This window comes from Ammospiza caudacuta, chromosome 24 (assembly GCF_027887145.1).
Source record: "Ammospiza caudacuta isolate bAmmCau1 chromosome 24, bAmmCau1.pri, whole genome shotgun sequence".
Lineage (NCBI taxonomy): Eukaryota > Metazoa > Chordata > Aves > Passeriformes > Passerellidae > Ammospiza > Ammospiza caudacuta.
In genome coordinates, this window is record NC_080616.1 from 2,687,281 (window position 1) to 2,703,014 (window position 15,734).

Consider the following 15,734-nt stretch of genomic DNA (forward strand, 5'->3'; position numbering starts at 1 on the left):
AGTGAAGAAACTTTCCCCAGCATCCAACCTGAACCTCCTCAGGTGCAATTTGAGGCAGTTTCCTCTCACCCTGTCCCTTGTTCCCTGGGAGGAAACTCTTGATTCCCTGGCTCCAGCCTCCTTTCAGGTACTGCAGGGAGCTCCAGCACCAGAAGACAATTTAACCCAGGCTGTGCCAGGCCAAGAATGAGAATCACCCCCAGTATCCCATGTGCCACTTGAGAACAAGCTCTGGCCATTCCCTTGGCACCCCACACCTCAGGCAATGCAGGCACCACACACCCAGAGGTAAAGCAGCACAATTCAGTAATTCCAGAGGTAATTACTAGAACAGGCAGTTGATTTAGGACTGGAGAAATATTCACCAAAACAGCCCCAACACCTGTAGCAACTTCAAAGTCCTGATGCCAAGAACTTCCTGCAAGTCACAGTGACTGCAGGCATTTAACAAAACCTTCACAGAACCAAAGCAGAAATTTTTGGTGCAGACAGAACTGGTTTTCCACATTCAAGAGGCAGAATTTCAGAGTCCAGACCAAGAGATTAGCAAGTGCCAAGAAAAAAAAAAAAAAAACCACTCAAATTCTTTCAAGACAGCCCTCAAATGAAAGTTAGTATTACATGAATTTTATTCCTTAAAAATATTTAAATCCAAGAAAATTAGTTTTTTAAATAAGAGCTCAAATTAAATTTTTATTGAAAGCTGAATTTAGGCCAGACAGGCCTGAAAATACCCCTAAGTTAAATTAGAGCTCACTTTATAGAAAAAACAAAAAAAACAACAACAACAAAAAACAAACAAACAAACAAAAAAACAAAACAAAACAAAAAAAAACCCAAAAAACCCCAAAACAAACAAAAAACCCCAGGACAAATGAAAATATTGGGCAATTTATACCAAAATGTGAAATCAGGGCTATCCCAGTGCCACTCTGGGCAGTCCCACTGACCCCTGGCTTGAGCACTTGCAAGGCTGAGCCAGGAACTACTTCTGTAGCACCACTCTGTACCTCAGTGCAGCACAAAAATGTGATTAACAAGGAGTTGTTACTGAGCAACTCAGAAACAGTGACCTTAATGTGAAGTTCCATAATGCAGCAACTTTTTAACTTTCAATTCTTGCTAATAGCTGTTTTATAGATTTTATTGCAGGCAGTTAGTTGCAAAGGTGAAGGAATACAGACCAGAAACAGAAGCAAGAATCAGGGCAGTGGGTGTAGCTGCTCCATGGCTGAGGTAACCAATGATGTCCCAGACTGGGAGCTCAGAGTGACACCAGAGCCCAGGAGCACACAGGGGGTGGGGTAGCTCTGGTGACATGAGCAGGATCACTGTCCCTGCCCAGCAGCCGGGCTCACGTACCTGCAGAGCCTCCACCTCCTGCAGCCAGTCCTTGGCCTTCTGCACTGCATCCTTCAGTGCTGCTCCGTTTGGGAGGTAGGCTGGGATCTCCTCCAGCTCCTTCACTGCTGCTGCCAGGCTGCTCAGGGACTGCCGGGGCCTGGGGGAGCACAACAGCCCAGATGGGAGATGCTGCTTACAGGGGGGCTCTTCCACTCACCTGGGTTGTTAAATCAGAGGGCCACACCAACTGATCATGTTACTGATGATGTTCAGTACTGGCTGCACCCAGCAGAGCTGGGGTGTCAGGAGCATGGGGGTTTAGAAATGTGTGTTTGCTTACTCTGGCCTCCAACTAGAAATATTCTCACATTTGGACTTAAAGAAGATGTACCTTTTATTAACTTTTGGATGACAGACATCCACCAGACCATCCACAGACCAGCACCAACTGAGAGATTATGCATTCAAAGGTTAAAACCCTGAAGTGAGCTTTTCTGTATTTCCCAGTTTGATTCTGAGGTTTTAGAAAGGTACAAACACTACACAGCTCCCTATAGAATGTTGAACCCAAGCTTAGTCATTAATGTGCTATTTAAGCTGTCTTAAAACACTGGTTAGTAGTGGGTAAGAAATGTTCCAATACTTCAGGTATGACAAAATTAAAAAAAGAAAGGAATCCTGAGGGAAGAAACCTGGCACATAATTCGTGTCACATTCCTCATTTTAATACACTGTGCTCTCCCCTGTTTTACTTTATAAATTAGAAGGTAAAAACCACAAGAAAATTTTTTCTTAGTAAGAATATATTTGGCTTATTTCCTTCTTCCCTGCACCAATTAATCTGGAAAAATCTCCTCCTTGTTAGGGAGAAATAGTCCTACATGGACTCTATGGACTATGAAATTTTACCTGCTGGTGATACCTATCTGACCTTGGTCTGAACACGTGTTCTCCAGCCTGAAACTGGGGAGGGGAGAAGGTGGAAAAGAAGGAAGAGGCATCTTAAACCCCTTTCCTGAGTGTCCTGGTTTGATAACCTTTTTTGGCATTGTGGTAGCATCAAACCATGACACTGTGGCACAAGGAGAATTTACACAAGATTGAGCAACACAAACACTGTGAGGCAACTCTGACACCTGAAACTGCTCCATCCCTCATGTCCCTCCTCCAGCCCTGTCCCTTCTGGCTGGCACAAACTTTGCCTTCATCATACTGGATGAACAAAGCGGGGAGCCCCTCCAGGAGTCAGGGCACTTCCATCTGAAACAACTCATGGAACTACAAAATGTCACACCAAGATTTAGCTCTACCTGGCCTTTATCAGGTTCCTGGCTTTGTCATCCCAGTGCTCGGACACGGTGAGGAGCTCCTGCAGCTTGGCCATGGCCTTCTCCACAGCGGGGTAGGGCGCGAGCCCCACGCCAGAGTCGATGAGGCGCCTCATGTCATCCAGGGTGAGGGAGCTGTGCTCGGAGCAGGCCAGCTGCACGTCCTCCAGCCAGCGCGCCTGCTCCAGCCGCGCCCGCAGCTCCGGCAGCTGCGGCAGCTCCACGTCAAAGTCAAAGCTGACGTCCAGCAGCTCCTGCAGCTCCGCAGCGCTGGGCATCTCTTCAGAAAGGAGCTTTTGGCTTTGCTGTTGGAAAGCTTCCACACGGTCAAGGAGATCCTGAAATACACAAATGCAGCAATGAATCAGATGAAAGTTCTCTGCCAAGTCGCTTGACCGTGGAAGCGCAGGGTTAACAATGGGAGTACAGGCTCCTGGCAAACCCCCTGCTGCAATGCCACGGTGCACATGGCAAATTATCCAGATGGATGTCTCCTTTTCCTACATTTCTCCTCCCAAGATGTATAAGTTTTTTGCTCCTGAAACTTTCCTTAATTATGAAGGATTTAAGAGTTTTCATTGTGATAGTCTAATGTTATAGTGTTGCTTTTTTTTTGTTTTTGGTACAAGGTGGTGTACCCTGTGCCATCTGATCACACTGGCAGCAGACCCCCCCCTATTCACTGTCTCCTCATCCACTAGTAACCCTAACACACTCCTATAGCAAGCCCCACCACCACAACCAACCCCATCCCAAGGCCATAACCAACAACATCCCAGCTGGCCCAGGCTTCTGGGTAAGGATGTGCTACCAATGACACTGAATAAACAAACACTACCAACATCCCCCCTAAATAAACCATAACAAGCACCAAAGACACAAAGGAAACCCCCAAGCTTACCAGCCAGCCACACCCTGAAACTGCTACAACCAGCCCCAGCACCCCATAATAAGGGGAGGGGTTAGATGTAATTAATAACTTATATTAAACCTTATGTGCCAGAGAAAGGAGGTGTGGAAACATTAGAAAAAGTACCAGGAGCTTTTTGTAAATGGCACATGGCAAGTTATCCTGAGGGCTGAAACACTACAATAGTGTCTTCAACACACAGTGTGGCCAGCACTTCCCCATGTGTAGCATGGCCACAAGCTTGGGTACCCCAGAACAAAGCAATCCCAGTGACAGGGTGCCAGAAAGAGGGCTCCAAAGAACAGAAAGGATGCAAAGGGAAATGAAGAACTCCATGGGTGTTGCTGACTGGCTTTGTTTTGGAATGGTCCAGGCAGCTGAGGAACAGCAAGGTGAGGAACATGAAACAAAACACTGGGAAGGGCACAGAATTTCTGAAGTTCATTTCTGCTGGACTGGCTGTTGAGCTGCACCCCACAGTCCCAGCGAGCCACAGCATTTTACTCTCATGCAGGGCAACACCTTCTCTCTCTCCATGCACTCAGCAGCTCATTACCCCAAAAGGTATTTCTGTGACTGTTTGCACTTCCTTCAGGATAAAGGACAGTCATCCAGAGCAATCCCACAGTGAAGACTGGGATTATTCTGTATGAAGCAACCTGCTCAGTACTCCCAGTGCTGCCTGAAATGCTGTTCCTGCAGGAAATTCTTCCCTCACAGCTGACACCTTGGCATTTTGCCAGAGAGCCTGTTTCCCAGGGTGGGCAACCTCCCCCAGCATGGAATCAAACATTTTTTAGAGATAGACTGAATTGTGAACCCATCTCCAGTAATGTTGGTCATTGATATTAACAGCCTAATTTGCACAATGACATATAATTGAGGCTTGTTGAGGATGACACAAAGGAACACTCGGACCATATGTGTTTGTTATTCCCCTGTTCAGGAATGCCAGATGGAGAGGAACTGTTTGCATGTCTGGCATTTCCAAATTTCTGCTTTTCAACCAGCAAGAAAACTTCACAGCTTCAGTGCTACAAACAAATAACTGTAAATAGGACTGCATCAAATCTGATCCACACACTGCAGGGCAGATAAAGCTTCCAAAGCAGCAGTCAAAGCTGAGTAGAACTGGTTTGTTCCCATTCATTTCCATGGCACCATCTGGTGTCTCAGTATTGGGTGGATACTTGAGGGACAGTTCAAGAAGTAGACATGGCCTCTCCTGGTTTCAAGTGTCACAAATATGCAAAGCTCTTCTCCTTTAAGACAGGAATTGCAGCTGCACAGAATTTTTTTTAATTACCCCTCAGTGTGATATGGAACATTTGGGCAAATTCTGAAACAAGATCTTGAATTACTTTCAGTTTGCCTGAGGGCTCATCATTTGGGGTGCACAGAACCAGCACGGCTGGTGGTGGTGGGATTCAAAGTGCTCTGACTCCAGGCAGCAGCAGGTTCTCTGCTAGAGAGAGGATTTGGCCAGCCTGGGCTGGGTTTGGCTGGAGTTATCTGTGAGGTTTCCTGGAATGTGGTTAGAGAGCACAAAGAGGGATCTAATTACAAAACTGAGAAAGCTGATTCTGGATTAACAAAGCAGGAAAGTGGAAAGGATGACAGAGCTGTCCCTCAGAGCACTGGGGAGTTTGAATGTTCTCAGATTAACCTGGCTTTACTCGTTACAGCAGAGCAGGTAACTGACCCCAAACTTTTAACTGTAGTTACCCAGGTCATTCTGCTCCTTCTCCTACAATCCTTCACAAACATGAATGGTTTGATTTGCCTGTGCATAATATCCTCTTATCAGACCTTATCATAAGCAGAGCATGAGCCCGGGATCTCTGTCCCCAGGGGGATAGAGTGCCAGAAGCCAGCTCGCTTAGACCAAGAAGCCGCAGTTCAAACCCCCAGCAAGCAGGGTGATATTCAGCTCTTACAGTGATTAACCAGCTCATAAGATTTCAGCTTGCTGCTGGGTAAGTTTGCCCTTGGCTGGAGGCTTCAGAAGACAGAGAGGAGAAGGAAGAAGACGCCGGCTATTCCACGAGTATGGCTTTATTTGGGGAGTCCGTGAAGGGTCTCAGCTCTTCTTCTTCTAAGTTAGTAGGGATACAGTATGCTACTTTTATAGCCTTGGCCAGAATCCAGGCTTGACCAATGGCAAAGGGTTAGAGGGACCAAAAAGTGACCAACAGGTAAGGGTTACAGGCTTTTTCCTTAAAAGGGTATAAAGATTGGTTCTGAGTCAGGGGCTCAGGAACTTCTCTGCTGCTGTGTCAGCATTCCTATTGTTAAATTCTCCATGGCGCCTTTGATAAGAAGAATTTGAGCCTGTGAGCTTTATTACATGTGCAGTATAAAACTCTGCTGACCACAAACAGCAGCTGGTCAGAGCTCCTTTCTTCAGCATCCCATGTGCACGAGTCACCCCAGCCTGCAGTGCCCAGTATTAACTCTTGGAGCAAACAGCGAGATGGGAGATGAATGCAGTGCAAACCCATCACTCTGTGAATGCTCCTGCTCCCCTCCCAAGGCTTCCCCAGTTACCTTCAGCAGTGGTGTCTGGCTGAGGACACAGGGCAGGGCGTAGAGCTGCCTCACGAAGAGCCGCAGCTCGTTCACCGTCAGCTGGTTCTGGCACTTCCCTCCCCCGGAGCGGTACCTGCAACGACACATTCAGCCCTCAGCTCATCACTGAACAGAAAAATAAACCCCAGAAATCAACTCTGAGGCCAGGCTGGACAGGGCTTGGAGCAACCTGGTCCAGTGGAAGGTGTCCCTGCAGGGAGTGGAACAAGATGAGCTTTAAGGTCCCTTCCCACACAAACCATTCTGTGATTTATTGATTCCCTGACATCTGCTTATGATTTCATGTCAGCCAGGCCTTCTTCAGGAACAGCAGAATATTCACAAGCATCCAAGCAGCCCAGGGCTCACACACGTGGGAAACCTCAGTCTGCCACTGTAGAACGAGCTATTGTTGAAACACTCATATCAAACAGGATTCTGGAAAAACGACTCAGCCTTGGAAGGGCACTGGTTATTATGGAATAAAATTAAGCTTTTTTTTCCAGAACACAAAGCAACTGTGGATAAACTCTTCAGTTATGTTGCAGTAGCTGTTGTAGTCAGCTCTGCCCATGTCCACACCAAAAGAGAATAAATCCCAATTCTGAATGGGTTTTATATTGACAGGTTGTGTAGGCACTTCTGAAAAATCCTCTCTACACTGAAATCAGCATTTTTATTTTTATCTAAAAGCTTTGTAGCAAATGAGTGGCTTATAAGTGTTAACAAATGGCCCAATATTAAAAGTCTCTCTAAACTCAAGCCAGTATTAATGAGGTCTGAGAACCCTGAACAGAAAAGGAAAGAGATCCCTTACAATGCTGGCTCCAGTTGAATCCACAGTGTGTTATTTATACAAAAGAGGAGAACAGCCCAGCAGGATATGCCAGCATGACTGGAATGTGAACTCTATAAAATAAATTTTCATTTACCATTCTGTGTTAAAAATAGGTATTTTTAACGGATACACAGAATCACATTGAGAGTTCCAAACCCCACAGTCAGCTGAACAATAAAATGAATTCAAATTCAGGTACAACGCAGGTTTCTTTACAGGCTGCTTTGTTCTACTGGTTTTTGAGTAAGCTCCACAGTGTCTTCCAAGGAAAAGCACAAGTTTTTAAATACATAAATATTTATATACATATACATACACATATCTAAATGGCAAAGCTGTCACAAGATGTTTTTGAAAACCAGAAATTACATGAGCCTAAGAAAAACCATTGACAGAAGCCAAACCCTTGTTCATCCAGGGTTAATAATCACAAAGGTCTCCAAGCACAAATCCTCAGAGACTCTAAGGAACAAAACACGCTTCAGGAGACCTAGAGAAGGAAGGGGATAGACAGGAAAAACATGGCAGCAGGGCAGGAACACTGCTGCCTTCCAGTGCCAGGAGAACAAGGGCCACACTGTGCTCCAGCCCCATTCAGATGCTCACAGAACATCTCCAAGCCTGCATCTGGAGTGTTTAACCCCCAGCACCAAGAGAACCAGAGGAAACAGGGATGTACAGCCCATTTGCATCCCTTCAGGTACTGCAGAGGAGCTGGTGAGCAGGAGTCACAGGATTTACTAGGATTTACCTCCTGTCCTGGTCTTCTCCCCATGAACCGCTGTGTTTACTGCACTGGAGAAGATCCCCCAGTGTCACTGACTGCTGTGACTGACAGGGACAACCTTCCTACAGGAAACAAGTCTCCTTCATGACTCTTCCAAACTCGGGATCAGACCAAAATGCTCAGTCCACAACAGAAAGCTTGCCAAAAGCACAAATCAAATTTTAGGCAGAATCCAGAATCCAACACCCGGCACTGGGTGTGATGGAGGTTGTCAAGCAGATGTGACCTCCAGGCATATGAATCTGCATGTGATGTAACATGTATTAAGATTTTAAGAAGGTAATTATCTTTATATTTTCCTTCAAAAGTTGTGAGCATTCCCCACTTCAACCTTGTGAGAAAAAAAATAATCAAGTAACACAGGTTTTAAAACAATTAAAAATTATGATGAAACTGGACTTTTCCCAGAAACATGCCAAAAAAGATTCAACAAGAAATTGTGAGAGAAGGACAAAACCTCTTCTAGAGCAAATAAGAATCTCAATGCAAGCACTGCCTCAACACTGTGTACAGCAGCAGGACAGGGTCAATTACTTGTCACAGTCTGGGATGCTGCAGGAGCTGGCAGGCCCAGCTGTGAGGAAGGCTGAGAGCCTCTCATGGTGACAAAAGAACAGATCTAGTCAAGGAGATGAAAATAAGAATTGCTCCCAGCTCTTCTCAGTCCAAACGAAGTCAGGGACATAGTCAGTGCAGGAGGGACCCATCTGGCACAGAGGAGCAGGGAAGGGCCTGGCTGCTGCTCCCAGTTCAGCACTGGGAGCCCTGAACAAGCACCAGGGATGGGAGAACACAGGCTGGGGATGCCAGATGGCTCAGCACCAAATGAAGGAGGAGATCAGAAGTGGACAAGTCCTTTGATGATGGTGCCTAAAATCTCTAGGTTGGAGGTTCCCTATCTGGCAGAAGTCATGCCTGTGGGAATGCCAAATTTCTCATTCCTTGTTGCAGTATTTTCACGTTGCTGTGACAGAGGCTTCATCCTCCTGTGTGTGCAGGACAGCAAATTTTTATCAAGTTGCTACTACAAAGGCTTACAGAGGGAACAGCAGGAAAGAAAACAAGAATCATGTCTAAGTGTGACAGCAATATTCAGCTACAGACAGTGTAACAGAACATTCTGCCCCCCAGTCCTTCCAAGCCTTCAAGGTACTGCAAGAGCACAGGAGTGAGGAGCTCTGACCCCTGCTGAGGCAGGTGACATGCAGGAACCACAGGTGCACTTCTACCAGCACAAAAGGCAACTGCTCCAATAAACACCACGTTGCTCAAAGCAGCAAAAATGGGTGAAAATTCTCCAAATGGGACAAATGACAATCAAATTTTTCTGAAGTACATCACACTTAAGATTGGTGGACATGAATCATACTGTTCTCCACATACATAAACCAAACATTTTCTTAGAAATCACCATCCTGCAAGGCTCAGTGTGCTCATGGTGAGTCTGAGTGCCCTGATCAATGGCTTTAAGTTGAAGGAGGGCAGGGATAGATGGGATATTGGGAAGGAATTGTTCCCTGTGAGGGTGGTGAGAACCTGGCACAGGTTGCCCAGAGAAGCTGCAGCTGCCCCATCCCTGGAAGTGGCCAAGGTCAGGTTAGACAGGGTTTGGAGCAACCTGGGATAGTGGAAGGTGTCCCTGCCCATGGCAGGGGGCTGGAATGAGATGAGCTTTAAGGTCCCTTCCAACCCACACCAGTCTGGGATCCATGGGTGAAGAATGACTCAACAGAAGATGGTAATTAGTGAATCCTGAGAGAAAGGCTCTTCATCAATACAGGCACAACTAGACTTGTGCAATGAAGAGAACCAGCCTTAGCCTTCTGTTCTGGCTCTTTTCAGCTCATTTCAGACATGGAGTGCCAGCAGGACCAGATAGGTAGTTCACAAAGAACACTGCCTCACTTCAAATCCCTTGAGCAAATGACCTGTCTGAAAGATTTAAGGTAAAAAGCAGGTATTTTTTCAGACCTCTTGTACAACATTCCCACTAGCAGCAGCTCAGGGAGTTAAGGCACTTTGTTTTTCCACAGCACAGAGAGTAATGAATACAACAACACCTGCCTGTGGACAGATTACAGTGCCCACAGCACAAAGACAAGGGGACTGTATCTTGCTGAGTGTTACTTTGTCAGACATACCACACCATTCTTTCTTTTCAGGGAACATTGGAATGAATTTACAAACTGTCAAACACAGAGGAAGAAGAGATTTGAAAACTCAGGATGTTTAACTTATTACATATAGTAAAGCTGAACCTTCCTGTCAAAGATGGCTCTGCTCTGCTGAGGAAACAAAGATTCTTTTAATTTTTAAATCTTGCAGAGCATTAGCACCCATCACTGGCCACTGACATCCATCTCTGGTGGCCCAATTTTGCTGCAGACATGGAGTGGCACTTACCTGGTCTGTCTCTTGCCATTCAACAGCTGCTGGGCCACCGAGGCACATTTGTCTGCATCCTGTGTCACCAGCCGGAGGTGTCGCAGCAGGTCATTGTCTGGGAACTTTTTCATTTCTGATTCTTCTATCAAAGCCTTGAAACTGATGAGACCTGTTGGGAAAGATATTAAGTTAAGAAGTCTCCCTTTGTGAGGGATTTTCCATGGTAAGGCTTAGAAACAAAACACATTAAATTTATTTCTATTTCTACTTCAGTTACACTTTGTGTCAAAATGATTTATGGTCTTGTCACACAGAGACAGCTTAGCATCATTTCTGGGACTGTAACAGCTAAAATATTTACTTAAAAACACAAAGTGATAAATGATTTCTTTTGATTATTGCATATGAAAAAAGTTACTACAGTTTGGAAACTAAACACTGAAAAAACAGTCCTTTTAAATGATGTGCTACAGGCAGTAGGTAAAATCCTCACTTTTTTTGTTGTTGATCTTTGCCTCCAGGGCCTCGTTGACGTTGGAAGCCCACTCGTTGTAGGACTCGGCGCGCATCTTGAGCGCGTTCATCATCGGGTACAGCTCCTCCAGGGTGTAGCGGTACCTGCGGGCAGCACACGACTCAAACCCCCCGCAACACCGCGGCTGCACGAGGGCACGAGGGCACCAGCACAAGGACCCAGGCTGGGTGGGGCTCAGAGCAGCCTGGACTGCTGGAAGGTGCCCCTGCCCATGGCATGGATGGCATGAGATGAGCTTTAAGGTCCCTTCCAGACCAAATCGTTTGGTAATTCTAAAGTGTGTTGGTCAGTACAATACAGAAATAAGTTTCTGTGCACTCAGGGTTATACAATTAAGACCTTACAACCACACCATGTTCCTTTTGAGATAATTCCAATGTTGTAATTGCTTCAAAAAGCAATTTCTATGGGAGAATTAAGGAGTTTGGACACTGTCTTAAAGCAAGCCACATTCATGTAGGACAAACGATGTACTAAAGAGCACAGCAAAGTTAACAACAGGAAGGAAAGCTCCAAAAAGCAAAACAATACTCCTTGGCAAGGACTGGATCTAAGGGACAATGACCTGGTTGCTATAAATAAAAATGCAAACTAACTTCGCCAGCAATTTTTGCCATTATAGAGGAAGAAGAGCTGAATGCTGAAGAGGCTTTGTGTGCAAGCACAAAACAGTCCCATTGTTGTGGGAGCACTGGATTTGCAAAGGACTGAAACAGAAACAGAGCAGCCCCACTGGCAGCAGAGATTATCAAATCACAGTACCTACACACACAATACTATCTCCAGATCATGGTGTTAGTTACTACCTCAAGCTTACCCCAGTTTGTATTTGTAGGTGGGACAGGAGCAGAGGTCCTCAATGTGGTACAAGCACACCAACAACCCAGGTTTGCAGGGACAATAAACTGCTGACATGAAGCAAGTGGTTTTACACTTCAGGCACTGTCGCTCATCATCAGGGAACAGCTCAAACGTCACCCTCTCCGAGTCAGTCACTCCCTGCAAGAGTGTCACATCAAAGCCTAATGAAGACGTGACTGTTCCAAAGGGGAGGCTATTTCAAGCTAAAACATCAAAAGGTGAATTTTTCAAAAGAATAATGAAGTTTAGATATAACATATTCAACCCAGGTAGGCAGAAATCTTGGTTAATGAAAAAATCAGCTTTTCTGACCAAATGACTGGAAGTACAATTACCACCTTTAAAGTGACATTCTGAACAACATTAAAGGGCAGGTACTAAAATAAGGTGCATGATCAATGATTCTTTACCCAGGTGCTCCTCTGAAATCCACAACTTAGGAAGGGACTAAGTACCTCTAAGCTTCTGACACCCCAGTACGAGAACCAGCATGTTCTCACATCACTGTTTCAACTGTTACTGCATTTATTATAATGAGTTCCATCCCTCCAAGTGCTCAAGCCCAGGTTGGATAGGGCTGGCAACAACCTGGTCTAGTGGAAAGTGTTCCTGCCCATGGCAGGGGATGGAAGGAGATAACCAGTGAAATCCCTTCCAACCCAAGCCATCATTTCCTACAACTCACCAGTTTATCAACCTTCTCACGCAACCTCTTCTCCTCTTCAATCATAATAGCCATGTCTTTCTGGACTGTAGATGCCACCACAACGTCCAGGACATCTGCTTTGGAAGCCATTTTACAGATCATCTCGTCGTGGGAGAAGACGCAGTAGCGGTTGAGCAGCCGGTAATGCTCCACACACTGCCGGCCCAGGGGCAGCTGTGGGGCAGACACAGGGTGCACTTGGGACAGGAGATCAAGGGAATCCCTCTGCATGCTACTACCCAGAAACTGCCCCCAGACAAATCCTTCAGCAACAACATTCACACTTCAGTGTAAAACTAGAGAAATCAAGATCGCGAGTTGCGCGCACCAGGAATGCTTATAGTTCTTTCCCAGTGTGAGCTGAAGGAGATGCCCCCTCTTGCAGAGGTTGTAATTAAAGGCTACTAAATCACTAAACCACAGTGGGCTCGGCAAGATCCAAGGTAAAAATGCACTGAGGCCAAGGAAGCATCAAAAGGACAAGTACATAAGCCTGGCCTATACCCACCACTCGAGGGATGCCCCATCCCACACAGGTGCAGGGCACCCTGGGCCTTTCCCCTGCTGACAGGAATTGTACTGCAGCATGAGAAACTGCTGGCTCAGGGAGCACTGATGTCCCTGACTGGCTGCAGGCACAGCACACAGCTCATCCTGAGCTGGGCAGGTCACTCAGCTCTGTTTTAGGAGCAGGCAAACAGGGATGCTCAGAGTACAATGAGGTTACGTGCTGGGTCCAGTGTGAAACTCATGGAAGGGCAAGAGGAAAAACCAAACCAAACCAACTAACATATAAGCACAGTCAAGTGCAGAAAGCTTTCTTGGAATATTAGTCATCTTTCTCTTCTAATTAATGTTTTTTACATCTAGCAATGTTTTAGTTGGGCTACACTTACAAATAGCCAAGACCTTTTTGGGGGGAAAAAAAAAAATCACAAGAGAAGTAATTTGAAATATCAGAAGCTTAGAAGAACCTTTGTGAGATCAGACAGCACTGTGTATCTGAGTCACTTTCTATCAAGGTAAAATTACTTGTAACTTAGGAGCAACTGTCCTCCATTTGTGTTTATTTTTAAAAAGACAAAGATCTTACTCAATAACTCTAACCTAATAACTGTAATGTGTGCCCATCTCTGCCAGTTCTGAGAGCTGAGTGAAGCTCACTAGGAATGATGCACTGCTCTGTAAACCTTCTATCTGAACTTGAGAACTTTCTGCTCTCTTCCCATTAAGGTGTCTTTCCCTAAAAACCTAGAGCACCTCTGCTACCTAAGAGGATGCTCTCACATGAGATGCAATTCTTATTTTTTCCCCTACAAGAGGACTATCAATGTCTTTAACTTTTAGTAATGTGCTACATGTATTATCTAACTTTATCACAGAAGCTAAAGCAGAAAAGATGTCCAAGTTGGATTTGGTTTCCAGCTGCAGAAAGCACTTAGAGAATTCCCAGTGCAATAAACTAGGAAATTTTATCATTCCAGCTTTTGATTTGAGACGGAATTTGGGGACACAAAAATGAGCAACACTGGCGCATCTCATACTCCAGGCATGCACAGAACTGTGCCTTCCTCCTGCTGCAAAAGTTACATCAGCCCTGACACGTAATTCCAAACTAAATCTTCAGAACCAGAGGCAGCCTGCAGCTCAGTGCATGACAAACCTTCAGCAAACACAGTAACAGGCTCCTTCTGATCTGTGGCCTAGATTTGTGCCTCAGCAATAAATCAGAGCTGTAGAGCAGCTAGGAACAGCTTTGGAACTGCTCACTTAGGGAAAAACTGGTTTGGAACATACCCAGTCCACGGTGCAGAAGTTCACAGCTTCAGCAAAGTTGAAGCCCTGGTTGAAGCCGCTGTGGTAAGCTCTGGGAAAGGTGATAACAAACTCCCCTGCACACTGGTTGGTTCTGTACACCTGGAGGGACAGACAGGCCAGGGTCAGCTCACACCCAAACACAGATGGGGAGGAGAACATGGATTTCCAACTCGCAGTAACTTCTGTGAGGACTTCCCAGAGTTTAAATCACAAGCCCAACAATTACAACTGGCAGCTGATAAAGTGTCACATAAAACCATGGAAAGCCTGGGTTCCACTCAGCCACACCCCACTCTGAACAGGTCTAGGTTGGCTGCCTGGGCCTTGTGCTCCTCACACCTCAGGGTTAGGGTCAACACAGATCCAGCTCTCTCCAATGTGCAGCTGAAGGGGAAGAGAAATTGGGAACCTTAACATTCATATTATTGTTCATCTAAGACTGTTGGGGCCACACAGTCAGCATGAAAGCAGGCAAGTCATCCTGCATTCTTCCATTTTGTAGGCTACCATAGGAGACAAACAATTTTGCTACTTTTTCCAGATTTTCTTTAAAGTCCCAAGGTCAGCCCATCAAAAGCCAATTAAGTTGTAAAGGGACATAATTCCCATGAATAATCTAGTATGGAATAAGATGAAATCGGATGAAAAAATGTTTTTGAAATACCTAAGGACTTATCCAGGAAAAATAAGAGAATGTGGATGACAAAATAAAGGAAGAATTGAGGTTTGGGGCCTTGACAGAAACTCTATGCCAAAAAAACTGTGTCTGATTGAACAGACATACAAGAGCTCCTGCCATTGTTCCAAAGGTAAAGCCTAAACCTTTCAGCTGAGACACAGAAATAGAAATATCCAAGATAGATCTCCAGAGAAGAGTCTGCCAGTTGACTCCAAAGGCAACAATTCCATTGCCCATCTGTTCACAGTGGCACATTTTAGTGGATAAGGAAGATGCAACACATATGGAAACCACCACACCACCTCTGTAATAAAAGTGGCTTCAATTATCAGCTTTAAGTAGAGTTCCAATCAAAGAGGGTTGGTTGGGGGAGTAGCACAGGAGTCTGACACATACAGGCACCCCGTGGGCCATCAAAGTGTTCGGGTTCATTATGGTGACAAGTTGGTGCAAGAGATCTGGCTGGGACTCAAATAGCTCTGGAGCAAGTTTCTTCATTACATCCTCCAGCTGCTCAGCTGCGTACCCTGGGGCTCCATACCACGTTTTAGGCTCCCCCCTGCAAGATTATTAAAAAAAGTTAAATATAAGCAAACTTTAAGTTACATTTTTAGTCTTCTGCTTTAAAATACACCATGTCAAAGGAAGGGCATATCACCAGGAAGGAATGCAAAGGTGCTGTACATTCCTGAATCTTCACATTTTACACAGGTCCCTCTTCTCCAGACCTGTTTTTAACTGCCTACACTTCTGAGCAGGTACTTCAAATATTGTGGGGGAGGGAGAAAAAGTCTGAAGAAGTCCTCAGTGAAATTCTGCTGATTCCAGCACAACTTCAAAACATAAGCTGCCTGTCTTTTCTCATGAACACAAACTCCCTCTTGGGTCCAACAACCAAAGCCAGTTCTTTCTGTCTTATGTACAGCTGCCACAAAAGCAACACATAGGAAGTAGAAATTAAACTTCCAAATTATG

At 45.4% G+C, this 15,734-nt stretch overlaps 1 protein-coding gene across 1 annotated transcript in view; it reads right to left on the reverse strand.

Moving 5' to 3' along the window:
• KDM5B (lysine demethylase 5B) overlaps nucleotides 1-15,734 on the reverse strand; it is a 59,275-nt gene that overhangs the window by 11,426 nt on the left and 32,115 nt on the right. Inside the window, exons 12-20 of the mRNA XM_058819216.1 lie at nucleotides 15,156-15,318; nucleotides 14,060-14,179; nucleotides 12,242-12,436; nucleotides 11,513-11,694; nucleotides 10,654-10,778; nucleotides 10,179-10,329; nucleotides 6,130-6,244; nucleotides 2,655-3,010; nucleotides 1,363-1,501 (exon numbers count right to left, since the gene is read on the reverse strand). Of these exons, the coding sequence (XP_058675199.1) occupies nucleotides 1,363-1,501; nucleotides 2,655-3,010; nucleotides 6,130-6,244; nucleotides 10,179-10,329; nucleotides 10,654-10,778; nucleotides 11,513-11,694; nucleotides 12,242-12,436; nucleotides 14,060-14,179; nucleotides 15,156-15,318 (1,546 nt within the window). The remainder of the gene's footprint in view (nucleotides 1-1,362; nucleotides 1,502-2,654; nucleotides 3,011-6,129; nucleotides 6,245-10,178; nucleotides 10,330-10,653; nucleotides 10,779-11,512; nucleotides 11,695-12,241; nucleotides 12,437-14,059; nucleotides 14,180-15,155; nucleotides 15,319-15,734) is intronic.